Below are 20,255 nucleotides of genomic sequence, written 5' to 3' on the forward strand. Positions count from 1 at the left end.
TGATGTTTATCTGTGAAATACTCAAAATATACAAATGATATTTAACTGATGTTGCGCCACCCACGCCAATTGCTCCGATTTGCAATAAAACAAGGAAATGAGTATATATACTGGGTCAGCTACTGTCTAGAAAGTGGAGAATGCAAAAGTTATCTCATCACTTGAAGCATTGAAATGGCGGCGTATTTCGATTTCGACGTGTTCCCAGCTACCGATGCCGCTAGACGTCCCGAACGGATAGACAATCGCCAATTGAACGTATCGTAAATAATGCCGCCATTAAAATAATGCCACGTAAATTGACTTGGCCCCTTTAGCTGTGCGACTTCATATTAATTTGTCCGCCCACGAACTGACATTTTAAGAAACGACTCGTACGGTATTATTATTATTGTAACGATTGTGTTCTGTACCGTTACAATTTCATGATTTATAGCCAGTTAAAGCGATCTCTTTGTATGAACAGTACGGTATATACCAAAAAAAATATTAATACGCGTTACTTTCACAAAACAAGAAAACATTCATCTTTTATTATTTGCGCAATCATTACAGTACAATCTCAAGATAAAAAAATTTAGGCAATATTGTATTTAAATAGCTTTTTAATTAATAATTACCGATCAGTACTGATATGGAATTTTCAGATTTAGGAAATTTAATTAAAATAATATCAAAAATAAAAAAATCAAATTTTGCAAAAATATTGTTTATTATCATTAATATCTAATTGGAGAGTATTTAACATCTTGTTAGACTTCTATATCCGGCTCAATACTGTTGGAAAAACCGTGTTAAAAGATTGAACAACAGTTCTCATATAGTTAGAATAATCTATGCAAAAAGTTATTGTTTCCCTTTTTGATTTTGTTTTTATTCGCAATTGTAGCTCTTCGTTGATTTACGTATAGAGGTTATCAGTGGTTATATAATTTTATTTACTCTAAAACAACATCCTTAATTTTGTTTAGTCCCTGTGCATTGTTTATCACATATATTTATTAATAGCTGTTATCGTTTTCTAAGTTTTCGGGATCGAAAAACGCACATGATAATAATATGATAATAGAACAAGTTATCCAGTTATTGATGGTACGTGTAGAATTTGCTCGAAGATACTGCTTTAAAGCATGCCCCGAGCGTAATAACAATAATTTCATTTTGCTCTTCTTCAATTACCGTTCTGTTGAAAACGAAGCGTGAGATACGTATGTTCTAAATCAATGTTTCCGCCGCGGTCGATAATTTGTTAACAATAAGTGTGTTAACCAAATATGTAAAATCGAATATGAACACGAACATATTCTCACGAAATTACAATTTAGATAAATGGGCAGCTTTCTATGAACAAATTGCAGATTATCTGACATTTTACGATAATCGTGCACGAACATATTAATAAGGCACCCATTCATTGATTGATATGCGAGCCTCTTCTCACAAATGCTGAACAATAAGCTTGCGGCCATACGTGATCAACCATTTTAAAACATAAGTCGTGTTTTTTTTTTCATTTTTCTTTTTGCACGGTTCTTACATCGACATAGAGAATAGGTTTTATTGCTTCCATTAAAAAAACTATTATACAATAATTAGTATTGTATTTATGCTACAGGCTATGAATATAGAAACTATAAAGCTGATATTGCAGCTCAAAAAAATACCCATGTCGATTAGAAAAGAAAGACACATAAGAAAATAAATATAGATAAGAATAAAAATAAGAAATAATACATATAATGAAATTATATTGCCCATATCTATTCTATTCTATTATATTTCGTTTTATTCATTAACAGTTTTTAGAGGACATTATAAAACGGAAAATGTTATGAGTCTGCTTATTCTCATTTCACTTCATCTTAAAATTTTCGATTTCTCTTTGAAACGAACAGAAAAAGTTTTTATTCGGCCAAAATGAGGCTAGAAACAAAAATAATTATCAAAAGTATCCAATTAGTATGTATTTATATTAATATATTAAAATTGTATTAAAGCTTTTTTCACAATATCCATAAAATATGTTTTTTCAGTTATATCGTCTATTAAACTATTAAACAAATGTGCTATTTGAATTCCTATATTATTTTTTTACTAATTTCTTTCTTATTTTTTTACTTAATTTCTTCTTCTTTTCTTATGCACTATTTTCACACTAAAAGTAATAACATTCCACAGTAGTAACTGTTGACTTTTGGAAACAAAAGAAAAGGTATAGCCTCAGTTTATAACGTCTTTAACCGTACCTCTGACCTAATGCCTTCAACTTCTTGTCCAGTCTTTAAACATAGTCTTCATTCATGGTTTCGATATTTGAAATATATATGTATATATAGAAATACGCTTCCCCCTTTGCTATTTCTTCTTTCCATGAAAATAATTCCCACAAATTATTGTGGAAGGTGTTATAGAATCGGAAGAATAGACTGGATTGGTGCATTGTCTTTTAGTTTAGTTTAATATTGTCCTACGAGTTTGGAGGAATAAATTCCACAAACAAAGTTTCTTTATCATCGATGGATCATAATGCTTGTCGGTGTTGAAGTACAGATTATACAGTCTGTAGACTAAAATAAAAGTACCTATGTTCTATTTTTCGGTATATTATAATAAAGTTGGGATATAAACTAATAATAATACACAAGAATTATTAATTACAGTGTTTTAGTCACAGTAATTAGTTTTATTAGCTAAACCTAAAAAGCAACTATTTTAAGTAGAGGATTTATATTGTTTTATATAAAACATACAATTATTTATTCTGATATGTCTTTTGTTAATTAATCGTTTACATACACATCGAAATAATTTAATTTTTTCGTTTTATTATGCAGTTTTACCATCGAAATAAAATAGGCACCAAAACCGCCACGATACATGCAATGAATATGTAATGTCGCGTTCGAAGCACCTCATAACAGGAGAATAAAAATACTAGCGCGAGTATATTCTCACGATTTATCAAATAATAATAAACAAGGAAACAAATTGGGGTAATTACAGTAAAATTCGAATAGTAAACGTTCGTAATGCAACTAAAATAAATTGACTTAATGTCGCGACACGCCCAAGCTCGTCCAGTATGCCGGATAGCGGCCGAGCAATTTTTATATTCATTCCAGTGATTTAGTCGACTTTAAAATTCCAACTTATGCTCGCCAATAACATGTTAGTTTATCGGATTTATATGTGAATCGTCTCTTAGACCATCTACGGTAATGACATGCACACTACGAAAAGGCCACATCTCCGTTGGCAATAAAAACGGGCATTTTCGGAATAAATTGAATCTTATCTTCTTCGATGTATACTTGTCCTGGTGCTTTTTGCAAATATCGATTATCGTTACCGTTTTGTAAAAAGATAACTTCTGATGAATCAAACAGTAAATTACATTAATTGAAAAAATGTCTGCCAAAGAAGTATTTTTTGTTATTTAAATGCACATGGCACATACATTAAGAGCAGTTCCTACTGCTACTGTCTAGTAATATGCATAAAATAAAAATTTTATTGTGGAAGCTATTAAATAATATTTTTTTAGACATTTTTGGAAATTATTTCTGGAAAAATACATACTACTTGTTGCCAAATTATGTTGAAGATTAGACATCTGCCAACAACATAAAATTCAAGTATCTAATATTTTATTTCTTTTGTTTTATTTCTATTGAAGTGTTATATGTAGCAACAATCGTTATATGTAGCCTGAGATTTTGTTGATTTGAGACTTTTATTTTATTTCTTTAGTTTGAAGAATGCTGCAAGTATAAGACACATTGTATTTTGCAATGAGGTACATGTTAATGGTAATTTGATTGAAGGTAGAGATCCCCTCCCTTGCTTCAAGACGTGAGATGCTTTTGATCAAAGTACGACAGCTCATTGAAATTCAAGCCAGGGTTAAGCCATCTCAGTACACATTTTTCTTCCCGGTTAATATTAACATTAATTTCTCGTGAGATCTGCACAGATGCTCTTACCACAAAGTTCATACAGTCGTGATCTCTAAAATTTCCACTTGCGTCATTTCTCCACGAGGCATACAATGTTACAACTGATACAATGCATGAACAATCATTATGTGGACGCTTCCTTCTTCATCCAGCATTTTACCTCCGAACTGCTAGCCACCTGCAAAGCTCCAACGTTCGTACGGAATTGTGATTACTTCTGACTCAATTATTATTGATATACATTTTGTCCAAACCCATCATTAGAACCAATCATCTGTTAATTAACTGATAATTTTAGTAGCAGTAGTAAAATCGTTACATTTATGTGGCATCCCTCTCATACTGGGATAGAGGACAATGGGAGAGCAGATCATCTGACGGGGAGAAGAGACGGATCCTTATTGGGATACTTCCTTCTTCTGGAGCAGATATTTGAAATCCTCCGCTGTTCTGCTTTTTAAGCAACTGGGTCAGTTGAGTGGAACCTGATGTAGCACAATAAACTATGGGAGTTCTATCAGGGCATTTATAATCTCCTAATCGGACACTCTAGGTTGACCCATGAATTTCTTCTGAAGAGAGAACTTCCACCGTATGTTCCACAGAGTCAGGATAAACGTTATTTAACTCGAGAGAAACGATAGAACAGTGATTCTAGAAAACCTGGATCGGCTAATAACTAGATATTTTGTCAATGCACTTGCTCACTTACATTCCATTTAAATGTTATTATATTCTGTAAAATTTTAAATAGGCATTAAATAGGCCTAATAGAGGCTGACAGGCCTACCGCAATTTGTAAATTCGTTTTAGAATCAGAAAATATTTTCCTTCTCATTTTATTCTAGTTAAAAAGAAGCAAAATGCTGTCTGATTAGTTCGAACGCGCAATCGAATGAGATTGTCAGACGTATGTAAAATTCTTGAAAGCAATGTTGATAAGAGGTTATAACTCTAACCTATAAACTATTGTGGCTGTATAATTAACTGTAGTTTTTAGATGTACTATAATGTTAAAATAACTTATATTTTATTTAGATTAGAATTTTGTTGTATGTCAAAACCAAACTGAACTAAAACTCAGAGTTGATGCGGCCGCAATGTTGACGTTGACGTTTTGATGTCACACATTTAAGTGACGTATGTACAAAATAACTTTGAACAGACTATATATACGATTTGAGGGGAATAAATTATCGGAAGTACCTATCGACATTGAAAGTTTAAATCAAGATAAATCATTGTCATGAGATTATTATAACATTTTTAGACATATCATTTAAAGATTAGCACTGTTAATCTTACTCCGAATGAAACTAAATTTTTAACTAAACGAAATTTTACTCTTTTAAATGTAAATATCATCTAATTAATAAAATTAACCTAACAAGGAAAGCTTTTCCGCGACCATAATTAGACGGTTAACTAATATGCAACGGTCCGTACTAAAATGGTTCAAATATTCCCCTCTCAAGTCCATCATTGGAACATTTAAAAGCCTTTTTGCGACAGGCAAACAAATATTTTATTACGATTCCTTTGTCCATATTCAGAGCAACCTGTCAGATTCGTATCGCAGTTGAACATATAATTTAATAAAATATACGTTTTCGTTGTAGAAAGTTTCCCCGATACGGTAGAATTGTATATGTCGAGGTATTTGCATACTGAGCATAATAACAGTAATTGCAATAATAAGGCAATCGATGAACGTTCTTGATTTAACACAAAAATAAATAACTACACGTCGATTTTGAAATACCAGTACGTTGATTTAAAAGGGAATATTGATCGTGTTTGGTGAAACGGTCTTGGCAAAGACAAAAGATTAATTACTAGAATTACGTAACGAACATATGGTTTACAATGTGCTTTATTCTACTAATATTTTGAAAAGTAGTTTTCAAACTGTTAAGAATCCAAGTTTGTCGAATAAGAATTGATTTTATTCAGTATTATGTTAAATAAATTGAAAAAAAATGTAAAGTTATTAGTTTAAAATCATATAACTTTACTATTCAGTAATCTTCCCAGTAGACATAATGAATATATTGTTATCAGGCACAAGAACAAATAAAGCGGATGGTTTTTCGGCCCATGAACATGCCACGTCGAATGGACCATAAGAAAAACATGAATTTTCTTCTCGTCTGATGTTTAGGTTTTATAGGTTTTTTTTTATTTCCAACACTTTACTGCATAAATAACTGCAATTTCAAATATTGAATAAATTTTGGGACACCCTTGAGAATTATGTTAATATTTATACGTTAATGAGCTAGCGTAAAAATCATTGAATAAGACCGACACAACTTATTACGAAAAAAATACATGCCTCTATTAAAATTGCCCGTAACGATGTGGGAACAGAATATTTAATAAGACGTCACAAAGGAATCGCCTACAAAATGCAAAGTTTCCTTCATTCTTCATGGTGTCAATGCCGAACAACACAACAATTTGTAAGTTAGTGTCAAGAAACCAACACCGCTTGTTATTATGGATTCAGTTAATTAAACGTTTTGTCGTAAATTAAATGTTACTGTCAGAAACTAATTGTAAGGGATAATAAAAATGGAAAATATCCGAAACGAAGAACACACTAAAAGGAAATTAATTGAATATTCATGGTATATATTTAGTCATGTACACAGAATTTTGACATTAAAAAAGATTCATATGCTGTTAAAAAATAAAGAGATTGTTGCTGTAAAGGATTTTATTTTAAATTTACATATACTTGGTTGCTTAATAACCTATGTCATTGGATAAGGAACAACACTATTTTATGATTTAATATTCTCTACAAATATATATTATTGTTATTAGATATAACATACTTGAATAAACATATTTAGAATATCAGTGTCGTTAATTTTTGACCACCGTTTTCATCAGTTTATGAAACAGTGCATTGTCTTGATGAAACCTTACTTTTTCTTTCGTATGTGAGGATGTTTTTTCATGTTGCTTCACTCAGTCCATCCAACATTGTCATGTAATATTCACTATTAATGATTTTGCATTTCTTAAGGTATTTAATGAGCACAATTTCACACGCATCCCTAAATACGGAGACCCAACCCATTCCAGCTGATTGAGTTTTTGAGCACTTTAGACAACTTTCACTGGCCACTATCTACTCAGCTGGCGATTTTTACTCAAGCACGTAACATCCATAGACTATTTTATCCATAGGGTTCTTTCTTATCCATCATTTTAAAATTTGTGGCAGTTTTTAAAAGATAATTTTAAATTAAATGTCAGATTGGCATACAATTTTAACACGTCTTGTTTCGGCCGATGTCAGTGGTGTCATGTGTGTCAGTACTGAGTTGCCCTTATGTCGCTTGTTTCAATCCAGAGTAACGTGACAAGCGCAGGTATCATCCTTAACAATAAAACCATGTAACAATGTTCCATTGTTAACAACCTACATTGTTACAAACCTACTGGGCACAACTTTCTAAAATGCAAAACACCAACTAAATTATTAATTATGTAGTTACAGAAAAACACAATTAATGGTTAACTTATTTTAACTTCATGTATTCGTGACTAAAACATTTAAAACTATATAAAGAACTAACAAATATTAGTGCAGTAATATATTGTACCCGACACATCAGTAGTACAATACTTTCCACAATATATTACTTAAGTAAATAATGTACTATTTTATGTAAATTAAATGTATTGTAAATTTCATTCTTATCTGTAGCCTTGCCTGTTAATTATTCAATTTGCTTTAGACGCAGAAACATTATTTCGAACTAGACAGGATTATAATTTGAATTTAAAATTGTGTCTTTACGTCGTTGAACAGTTGCATTATCTAATTCCTTGGAAGTTTTAGAGATTACGAATGCCAAGAAGTGTATAGTATATTCATCATTGTTTATTGATGCTCAATAAATTAAATGAATAAATATTTGTAACGTACAAAGTAACTATAATATAATGTAACGTCAATATTAGTATAAAGAAGTTTTTAGATTCTCTAGAAGCTTTTACAAGAATTTCTACCATGAAAATCTTGACTTTTTTGCTCATTGATCAATTAGTTGTTCAGAATAATTTAGTAATATCATTAATATATTAGTGAATAAAGAGCACTTTAGGAGAGAACAACTCGATTTCATTATTGGAATAATATTTAAGATATATTGAAATTGCGTTGCTCACAATTATATGTTCTTAATATCCTCAACATATAAGGAAGACCGTCAAGTATTTCTTGTTACATTCCACACAACCCGTGAAACAATTCAAGAATCATTTGTCTATCAATATTAAATTACTATACGAGTAAAGAAACAATTGTTGTAACTGGACATAAGTAAAATGCTATTAAATGCGCCAGACAACTGAACCATTATCGTTCGCGCCCTACAATGATCAGTTTCCCAGTTTCTCCATAAAAAGCGCCGGTAAAAAGAATTTAATTTCCCAGAAAATGAGATCGGAAAACTTCCCAAATTTGCCAGTATTTAGTCGACGCGCTATCCTCATGAAAGAAAATCAGATTGCCCAAAACCAATTTTCTTTTCCTCGTTTCCCATTCCCGTTCGTATTTTATATTCTTTTGCGGTAATTGAGTATCACGGCCGGATCGTGGTGCAGAACTCCAGAAGACGGAAGAAGATATGGAGGAAGCGAAAGTGAAAGAAGATTAATAAATATCTTTCGAAAACCGAACAAATCTTTCGTTTGTGAAATTGAAAATGCCGGTTTAATATATTTGTTTGTAGAGATTTTACGGCCGTAGTTTAGGACTTCCTATGTCTTAGAGTTTATTATGTCTATTAATTTCAAGTGTTAGTTTTATAGGCAAAATATGCTATTTTATGTATCTCGACTATTTTATATCCATAGTACTTCAATATCTTCTTACAAATTAACTGTTTTTATGTCTTACAAATAAGTGATCATGTTCTTGTTTTTGATATATTTTTATATACTTAAATATACTTTAATATACTTACCATTTTTTCGTGTTCTCTTGGGCATTTATTCTATTTATTCTATCTTCTGTTTTCTTTTTGATGTTAATGCATTGTTTTCTTTGTTTTTCACTCTCATTCTCGTGTTTTTGTTTCTTTTTTTTATTGGATCCTCCTTTGCCCTCTTGTTTTATGGGTTTATCTGATCTCTTTAGTTTCTTCATCTAGATACTCCTACCATTTGAGTCCCTTTTAATTTTTCTTGTTTATTCTTTTATTATTGTAATCAGAGTTAAAACGATTGGCCACCCTTTACTCTCATAAAATGTGCCATTATTTTTACAACATCTACTTTTTATATTTATCCTCATTTATTTTATAATTTCTATAAGTAGGTTTCTTAGTGATTCACTCATTTTGATTACACTGTTTTATAATTTGAGTAGTAATTAAATAGAGATCACCAAAACAACATGTCCATTACACCGCTAACATTACCGTCTTTATTGAAAACTCTCACATATAAAAGATATTGGTAACGATGAAGGAGACAATATATTTGATTATTTTTTCATTTAATTTCTTTAATTTTTTTAACAAAAACACCATGTATGCTAATTAGATGAATATCAAAGCATCTGTATGCTACACACAAGTATCATTAAATTTCACATATTAAAATTTATATCATTATTTAAAAATGGCTATAGTAAAAATAGTGAACGTAACATTGAAAACAGAATATATATTTATATTTGAATATGAAATTGATTAATTTTTACTGTTTCATAAATTTGATTGATAAATTTCATGATGTTTCATAATAAAGACTCATAACTTTAAAATTAGTATAAAAGTTTCGTTTTACTTTTAAAAATGACGAATAGCCAGCAACAGGCTACTCTATAGCAACGCCAATTGCGAAACACGTATTCTGTTTATATAAGCAAAACGTAATTGACTTAAAGGAGACATTCCGTAATAAAATTTATCAGTTTTATATTACCGACTCCTTACATGACTTCACGCACGTCCTATAAATAGTATGCGAATTGTAAATCAATTAAATATGTGCTAATTACGACTGTTTATGATGTATGTTTACACGTAACAGCATTCAGAGCACTATTAGGAACGTTTTTGAACAAACAAAATAAATATAAAGCGAGAATTTATGCAAAAGATCTCTTAAATATTCCGAAGACGTTTTTGACATTCTTTTTCTCGAGGCAAAATTTATGTTTAATGGACATAATTACCGATACCAAGTACAATGGCCTTTGAGATTAAATGAGGAAAAAATGGACATTACGTCTGACGATTCTAACAGATACATTAATAAAACGGTCGTGCTTAAATGTCAAGCAACGAGATATTGGACTTATTCTTTGCACAATAGCAACAGATCGAAAAAATAGAAAATGACAAAGGTGCTATTTAAATAATGTTAAGTAAATGGTCATAATTTTATCAATTTTTATTGCTAATTATAAGACTTTACGTGTAAATATAAAAATTGGTTATATGTAGCAGTTTATGCGCTCATTCTTCTGTTGCGAACTAATCCTATTATGAATTAATGCCGCTGTTTACTACTTTGAGGCTTGCGAAGTATATTATTATTATGTTTAGTTGACTGATTTCCCAGAACAAATGTACAATTCTTTATTGTGTGTGTTTATGAGTAATAAATATAGAATGTGGTATTTTAAGAACGGGCAATTACCGGTGTTGATATTAAATTAATTTAGTTTTTGTTAAAAATTAAATTTCACGGATTATTTACCGTGTTTAATACCGCAGTTCGATTAATTCCTGGATATATTTAATATTTGTTTATCAAAATTTAAGATTATTAAGTTTAAGATCACAATATTGATAATTATAATGGCAAGTTTTTTTTTCAATACTCTTTTTAACTCTGTCTACTAATCATGAAAATATACTAAAAATTAGAATAACTACTTATCACTACGTTGTAATACTCCCGAATTATTTAGTTGATTCTCAATGGAGCTTTACCGCAAAAACTTGACAAAGAAAAAGCGTAACCACATTCCAGTTGATCTTACACGTTTAAATCTAATCTAAGTTGTATAAAAGAAAATGAGAACAAGTCGTAACACAACTTCTGCGCGTCGCCCGTCGATAAATCCCGCACATGTCCATTCTGCCAGTTCTTCCTCCCGATGGAATGCATTATTGCAGCCATGACGGGCGATGTAAAGTTTATTACACCGACAAAGTATGACTGTGCGTTTATTCGCCAACAACGGGGTTTTTATTTTACAATTTGCACCGACCGTATTTCATCCCGTGCGCGAGAAAGCCATTGTTCTGCTTAGTCGGAATTTCATTTTATAAAATGTAACTGGACGTAAATTCAACGTAAAAGCTTCTGCAATTGCGGTAATTATGTTTCTGTTAACGTTTTTATTTTTACACGTCGACTCTTTTATATGATACACAGTGATTTTATCGATATCTTCATTTGATTTGATGAGTCTTTTTTGACAGGCGATAATTAACATATTTAAAAAGACCCGGGCTTAACTAATAAAAAACAACTTTTTTCACTAATATACTCTTTTTTGCATGAATATACATTCAGTCTAATGCTCTACATTTTTATGGAAGACATATCTGGAATATAGGCTTAATGGCAAAACTAGCAAACAAAACACAATTCGTTCAATTTGTGATTACTTTTTCCGGTGTCATCTATGTCAGACTCAACTACTATTAGTAAAACTACAAGTACCATTTACGATATACCAAGTGATAGTGTATAACGCAATTAAAAAAAATTAACTTTTATATTATATGACAAATCTGCTCTCTTTATCTATTAACTCTTTATCTTGTCATTTGACCTTAGCAAGTATTCCTGTGCACGACACCCCGATAATGAAAAAGGTCAACCAACATCACCCTAACTTTTGATTGAACTTTACATTTTTTTTTCGGTGTTGGCAGAGTTGTTTTACTGTATTTACAGGATTGATTTTATAAAGAAAATTCAAGTATTTTGGCGCTAGTCAATAATAATAGCTTAAAATTACTGTACGTAAAAGGATTTGTGAAATACAGGAAGGTCAACAGTTATGTCTTTCAAATTTAGATGGCAGTTTTCATTCGCGAGTTCTTTAATTTTAGCAATGTCAGCTTCAGTTAACGAAATTTTTCACGGCATATGCAAGTTTTTTTTTCAATAAAACTGATTCACCGTAAAACTCTCGATAAAAGACTGTTTACCGATTTGGCACACGAAATTCCCTTTATTATAACAGTTCAAATATGTTCGAAAATTAAGCGCTTTGTCTTGGATGCGGTTGGGAAATATTTTTTGATTGACGTTGCTTAAAAAAATTAAAATAAATACTTAGTAAAAAAAGGAAGAAAGAAAATACAACAATTTATTAAACAATACAATACAATTTTGTCCAGAGAAATAAATAACAGTCGAAATCCAATACGTGGGACGTAAATAACACTGTAATGGATTATCATGATATTCCTTGCAGATTTTATCGAAACATCATAAATCAGATCGGAGATGAAGGATGTTTATTTGAAATTCAATTCTGCGATTTATTTTCCAACATCGAGAACAAGTAATTTGTTATTGGCTTAAATAAATATTATTACATTAATGCATTATACAGATATTGTTTGTATTAACGGTTCGTAGTGAGCAACATTTTTATTGGCTTCTTATTTTAATTCATTCCCAAGTATATGAGAATATTGTACTGTAATATTCTGTAAACAATTTTATTGCTGCTATAAGCTGTTTTCAACATGTATACATTATTTATTTTTTATATGTATACAGTTTCTTTGTCTTTTAGGGCATAATTGTTTAATAAATTGATACTTTGAAGTGTACAAAGATTTTTTTTCCTTTCAACTAAACAAAGACACCTGCTATAATTTACCATAATCTAAAATCATGTTTCGATAATATAAATCTAAATACTCGTTATTTTGACACTTAAAATCTCTGGTAATAAATAGTCCTCTGGAGGAATGTGCAAAAGCGAGCGCCGATGAAATTTAATTTAAAATTGTGTTTCTTTAATTATATGAATAGTAAAGGAAATAATAAAGCTAAATAAGAAAATTAAATTATATAGGTTTTTTTTTAATATTATATATATATATATATATATATATATATATATATATATATATATATATATATATATATATATATATATATATATATATACCGCGCCCTCTATACCGGCAGGAGGAAAGGATTTATACTCACAACTAGGGACTATTTATTCTGTCGCTACAACAAATTTTTTACCGCTGTCATTAACGTTGCTACCTCTAACCTTAAAAATAATCATCAATGTTGTTTTGTCGTCGACTCGATTGAATAATCCAGAAAAAATGAACAATACGTTATCATCTAATGAATCCACGGACGAGGAAGATGTTATACGAAATTTTTATGCAGAAGCGCGATTGATAATAAATACAGATATGTTGCTGAAGAAATCTATTGATGTCGGGGGCAGGCATGAAAAACATGCTCATCAAATCATCAAGAATTTTGGCGACTTTTTCAATAACTGTCCTCGACCAGGGCGGAATCTCCATCTCTTACATCTATTTTTCATAAACGAAATTTGATTAACTGGAAATATTAACTTTTGCTATAATGCCTCATGCGAAAAGAGAACCTATAAATATTTGCAAAATCTCAACGAATCCATATTTATCTGAAACGGTGGACGATGCCAATAAACAAGTTGAAATTAAACTGGAACGCATAAATTCGTTTTGAAAATGTATATAGACAATTCATTCGAGTTAAATAAATCAATTGCGACCTCGTCATAAATACGAGGAAAAGCTAAAACCATTGCAGCATATTACGATTGAATCGAACGTTTGTGGATGACCTGGTTTTATTTTTCCCGGCTGGCGCCGTTAACGTGGAAAGATTTTACGAGTTTACCTATAGACATTTTAAATCCGATCTGTTTTGTATACTTTCATCAATTTGTCTCTTCATACAGCAACAACAGGAGAAAACATTTCACAAAAAGCCACCGTGTGTTGGTAATTTCTTCCTGGTTTAATACTTTAAACTTTATTTACTATTGATAATTAAAATGTATTTAATCAAAGTATTGGCTATTTAATTCTATACATTTTGCACAGCTGAACTATCTATTTTTTAATTTCTGTGCAGGCGCGTAGCCCATCTATGTGAAAAGGTAGTAGTCGGGTAGAGCCAGGTCTGGAGAATATGGCGGCTGCCATAAAACTTCGCATCTTAGTGTTTTCAACACTTCTTTGACAGGTTTTACTGTTTGAGACAACGCGTTGTCATGCTGCTAAATCATCTTACCATGTCTTTAGGTAGATTGTGGACGTTTTTGATCACTACACAGTTGAAATTACACCAACCTCTTCCAACCAGACAGAGAACATGGTCTTGCGACCAAAGCTGTTTGGCCTTGCAATTGACGTAAGTGATAACCATATTTTTTTGCTTGGAATCTTCGAAATAAATAAATTTTTCATCACCCGTTACTTTTTGATGATTGATTTGATGCAGACATGATATTTGGACCTATGCAGTGGCATTTTACTGACAATTTTTCAATTTTATAGTTGCCTGTTGCTTTGTATACAACTTTCACTCGGTTCATATTCATCTTTTCTGCAGATTGTTTTTGAGTTTGTGTTGGTTCTTCATTCAATAACGTATGCAATTCCACATCTTTACTGATGCTCACCATAACTATTGTTTCTTTTGATATAAGTGTGTAATGTAAGGAGTAAATTAAATTATTTTTAAACTAATAAGTTACCAGTTATTTTTTAAAACCCCTTGTATGTATTCTGATGCCCAAATTTCGCACAATTACTGTTGTAAAACTAATTTGAACGAATCCAATCAAACATCGTGAAGCAATAGTGGTGCGGTTGAACGCATAACGATGGCATATATTTTTGTAATGCGAAAATGAAGAATTCCTCGGATTCCTCAATTAAAATACACGACGAGAAAGAGCGCGAATCGGTCGACAACCACGAGGAGAACACAGACACGGCACATACACGCCCGTATCAAAAAACCATATTCTCGCGAAACCGCCATTAAAAATTGATCCAGTCGGGCCAGATCTCGGCCGAGCGAACCCGTCTCGGCTCGTTCAATAACGACGCAACGAGTTAAAAATTGAATTACAAAGTATAGGGCGTTAAGAGACTATTAAGAGAACAGCATATCTTTATTATGACATGTTTATGTCTTTGAAATCAAAGAGCGTCGACCATCGAGTTATGTACGGGCGAAAAGGGAAGAAGAGGATGGACGAAAAAAAAGTAAATGAAAAAAACTGACTCCGCAATACGCGGACTCTCCCGTGTAGATGGCGCATAAAATACTGGTGAGAAACAATGAGCGGACGATCGTAAAATTTTACGAGGTTATGTCCGCGGGGACTTATTTGGTGAGTATGATGGTTCGGATGGTAATGGGGCCGTTTTCAAATCGCGCACCGTTTCAGTCGGACTGGTGTGGTCGAACGTCTTTTGTCACTTGCTAACAGGATTTATGTCCCATTAAAATGTGATATGGTGACGTTCTGTGTACAAAGAGTTACCGTTTAAATGTAAAGTGATAGACATTTGAACTGAAATAAAATTTAATTTCAAACTAAATATTTTTTATTTTACAATGATATTGTCGGCTGGAGGGTTACAATGTTTTTTTTACCAAAAATTAATAATTAATGTAATGAAATGTGATCAATGAATTTTTTTCCCAGAAACCCGGACCTTTTCTTTGAATCATTTCACACAAACAGTGAACTTGTGAAGGCACTATTCCTTAATGGTTATCCCACATCGTTATCATAATCTACTGTAAACTACTGTGAGAGTATTTACTTCTCAACCCATACACTATTGTCGCAACCGAATATTCTCCACTAAATCGACAGTCTCCTATTTTCCAGATCTTTTTCAATGACCTTGATCCATGTCTTTTTCAAGGCTTCTTTCTTCCAAAAGGTCGATTTCTCCAGAGCAATCCGTGAAAAATTCGTTCACCAAAATAACAAACGTACGCGCTCTTCATCTAATACGTTTCTACTTAAAATGAACTCCGTAAATCCTATCTATACAACCGCGATTGGGTCTATATCCCACCTGCTATTCTCGGCTTGTCTCCTTGCGAGTCTCATTTGTATAATATTCATCAACACCTTCGGAACAATTGATAGAAGACTTACGAGTATATTTCGATATTTTTATTAGTTTTCTCAGTAGCTGTTTTTCTAATCTAATTCATTAAAATTATTAATATTTCAATTTTCAATATCCTCCTTACTTTTGCCTCATCGCTACATGGAGAAGTAATATAAACATTGATACTCCCAAAATCTTCCTAATGTTCCTGAAGCATCTTTACCGATTCTTCAATTGTTAAAAATTTCAAAATATTTTCAAATAAACCTTGATATAATATTGGGTATCCCATTTTATAATTTTCATCATTTAACTAATAATTTTAATTTTTCCTAATAATTGTATCATTATTAATTAAATAGTATTTAATTAATAATGATACAAAATAATGTGGATTTAGAGAAAATCAAATGATTTTTATACAAATGAAAACAAAAGTAGATAACTAATAAGCTGATAAAATGCCAAATTATATTTTTTAGAACACATAAAAATAGGCTAAATAGTATAGATTTTTTGACATATGTTCATGGCAGTTTAATTTGTAAAATGAGAATTAAATAAATTCAGATCGTGAATATTATCCACCTTCTCTCTTTTGGCTCAAAAGATATTTACGAAAAATAAGTCACAAAAAGTCATATCAAGGATTTTATTTTGATAGTATTTCTAATACGTGATGAACAGACTGAATGCTTTTAAACTATAGGAAAAAATATGTTAGTTGTGTTATTAGCTATCACCCTGACATAAAAAATATTTAAAATTCTGAAAATTCGTACAATTTTTAAAATTTTCTGTAATTCTATATGTGTAAAATAATAATCCATGTTTAAAATATTTTTATTGAATCTCAGCTACTCTCTACCTATTCACAGCAGTATAAACCTTTCAATAACATTTGTACTCACTAACTTTTCTTAATGCCTTACATCAACTTCTCAACACGAAACTTTGACGAGGAATCAACGGAGACTTTTGAGCACATTAGACTTTCCGTTTAGCTTTTTTGCTTGAAATATCTCGAACTTTTTGCGCGACGTCTGCTTTATTATCGTTCCATAATTAATGGATGTGAAACAAAGGGGGCTCCGGAAATTTACCAAATACGAGACCGTTTTTCGGTCTTGATGTGGGCGATTTCGAAATTATGATTGATGGTTGTTCACGTTGTTTACTTTTTACGTTTTATTGTTTTCAATTTCCATTAAGTTATTTCTAAATTTAACATTTTCTTTTGACGAGATTTCTTTATTAGGTCCTCAAATATGTAACTATTCTTCTAGCGACGAATTTTGTTGCACAACCCCATCGATGCAAAATTGATGTTTTTGATTCTACTATTTTCGAACTGTCTTATTTTCTTTTTTAGTGTATGTGGTGGAAGGAGGATTATAGAGATATCGTCTTATTTGTACGTCATAACAAACTCTAGGGCGTGCTAAGGTTTTCACCAATATTGAATATATAAATTAAATCATTGGGTAGAATCCAGGATCTGAGCGTTAGAAAACTTTATTTTTTAAAATAAATTAAAAAGTTTCCTACTCAACACACTGTATAAAATATATTCTGTCATTTTGTTGAATATAAATAATTAATGACAAAGAAACAGGTTTTAAGTAAAGACGTTCATTTGATTAATGGTCTGTGTCTTATACAGCGTTGGGTGCAATAACAACTTTTATTTGCACTGTACCCGAAAGTATTATTGACGTTGGCTTTTAATTTAACACTTCTTAAAATCAACTCCAGAGCCGTAACGCCCAACTGTTTATTGTCGATGGTAATGCGTATATTTTCCGACTTATTTGCGATTATCGTCTGCGAAAGGGTTGAGTGTCCATTTAGTTAACACTCTTCGAGGTAAATGGCAGGAACGACTCGTCAAGTTCGCCGCCAGTCATGTCTAATGACTCTTGACCGACGATCTTGTATCGAACGGATACTGATTTGCATTTTATTCATCTGCTAGTTATTATTGAATGGAAACATTGCATTTTAGATTAGAAATATCCGCCAACTATATAATTTAACCTATAATTTCAAAAAAGTTGTTTAAAACGTATATGGGTTTTAATGTTGTCCAAAGAATGTCTCAGAAATAATAATTTATACTGTATAAGATACATTTTAAGTATTTTTAGAATTATTATTACCCTTACTGGTTCAACAATCTGCCCAGTGGCAAATAAGTATTTCTTATAACTTATTTACTTTACATATAGTAGATCACCTCATTAAATTATTTCCTCTGTAGAATATCTTATTCTAAATCTTACTCCTAAATCTATATAATAATCCTATAATCAGATCGGATGGTGTTAAAAGTTTTAGTCTGCGCACTTCACTATCATTTCGCATATTTAGCTGATTAGCAAGTACATTTGGATGCACTGACGCTCTTCCGAGGTACTTGACACAAACACCCAGAGTTACCCTTCTTAGGCGTTCTATAGGGATATCATGGTGTATCGCTTCATTAGAGGCATAGTACGGACCATTAACAATGGCACACAACCCTTTATTTTGAAACCCAGTATACTGCTTTATAGAACCTCTTAATATATTGGATGCAATTTGTATGTTCATCGTCTTGTTTTATGGTAAAACGTTTATTTGCAAGGTAAGACTTTAGTAACTAAAAGTGAGGATGAGGGAAGGTGATTAGAGAAAATGTCAGCCTCTTTTTATTGTTTCTATTTTTATTGGTTTCCAGAGCGAATAATATGTAGGCTCGGTTTATATACGATTTTCCCGATAAACTGTTATTATTTCTGGTGAAACTTTGAAAGTTATTTCCATTATTTATAAAATATAAATAAAGTGAACGATTTTAATCATGTTAATAATGAATGTTCCATACTGCCATGTACATTAATGGTATCGCTTCCTATATAGATCTGGCGAATATCTTCTGTTGGTAAACGAATCGAATATAATATTTCATCGCCAGAGAGGTAATGTTTGTCGTGATGTTTGTTTTAAATACGACACTATGTTATATACTCCGTTTATGATCGTGTACGTAATCCGAAAGACTGAGGCCGTAAGGTTTATTTTCGCTTCGAAACCGTCTGGACTGATTCTACCGTACAGATAAGTCTCAAACTGCAAGTGATTTCTTATATCGAGTTTTATGTTATCTGTTCGAATAAAATATGATTAAAATTAGTAGCATTTTGTTGTTAGTCTTTAGCGGAAAGAGAACTTTTACAGAAAATCGATTTACACATTTTTTTGAACGACGGATATCACTGGGCAATAACACTGACTTACATCAACACTGGAGAAGAGAAATGTGGTTTGGTATTTATTAGTCTTAGTGCCTGAAGTATCAAAATTGGTTTGCTAGTTTTCGTTGTAAAAATGTCAATGTTAAAGATAAACGTAACCGTTATAAACATATCGAGGTAAAATTATCCACTTTTCATCAAACTTTTCAACCACTGTACCAATTTTAATGTATATACTCTTAAAGTTATTTGCAATTGACTATCTATCACGAGAAACGCCACAAATATTTTCTTGAAGCAATATTTTTAAATTATTGACGTTTTATTTAGAAGTATATAACTTATTTTGAAAACATATCGGTTAAATGGCTGTCGTTACTGCTTTGAAAATAGATCACTCATTTAAACCAAGTTATTCAAAGTCAGAGTTCAGTTCATTGTATTAAATATAATTAAAAACTATTTAAAAAATAAAAAGTAAAATCTAACAAATTCCAAGATGAAAATGAACTTTGTCTAAAATATCCGTGAATCTATCAAAAATATGTAATGAACATTGACATAATGAAATGACTAAAATATCACTCTTGTAATTGTTTTAGGACTACGACAGTAATAAAAACGAAGATTGTGTATTTTATACGAATGTTTGCTTTCGGCTTACTTACCGACTTTTTCGATCATTCGTATATTCTAGTTTTAGAAAAATAACCTGTTAATACATTCTTTATTTCCTTTTTCAGATTTCACCTCGATCAAAAGGAAGAAAAGGAAAGTAGTGCCATACACGGGTATCTCTGTTTCGCAAATTTTAGCTCAGCGAGAAAATATGACTCTGAATGAGCAAGGATACATCAAAGATGTTGGAAATTCTCATTCTCAGGTGTGTACGTACTAGTGTT

At 31.3% G+C, this 20,255-nt stretch overlaps 1 protein-coding gene across 3 annotated transcripts in view; it reads left to right on the forward strand.

Annotated features, from left to right (window-relative positions):
* The window catches only part of sba (six-banded), a 153,074-nt gene that overhangs the window by 122,666 nt on the left and 10,153 nt on the right, over window positions 1-20,255 (forward strand). For all 3 annotated transcript variants that reach the window (XM_076395176.1, XM_076395177.1, XM_076395178.1), the window contains exon 5: window positions 20,097-20,236. In XM_076395176.1, coding sequence (XP_076251291.1) covers window positions 20,097-20,236 — 140 coding nt within the window. The remainder of the gene's footprint in view (window positions 1-20,096; window positions 20,237-20,255) is intronic.

The sequence above is a fragment of the Rhynchophorus ferrugineus genome, unplaced genomic scaffold, assembly GCF_030347505.1.
Source record: "Rhynchophorus ferrugineus isolate W39M unplaced genomic scaffold, kcgeb_rfMv2 rfM2, whole genome shotgun sequence".
Classification (NCBI taxonomy): domain Eukaryota; kingdom Metazoa; phylum Arthropoda; class Insecta; order Coleoptera; family Curculionidae; genus Rhynchophorus; species Rhynchophorus ferrugineus.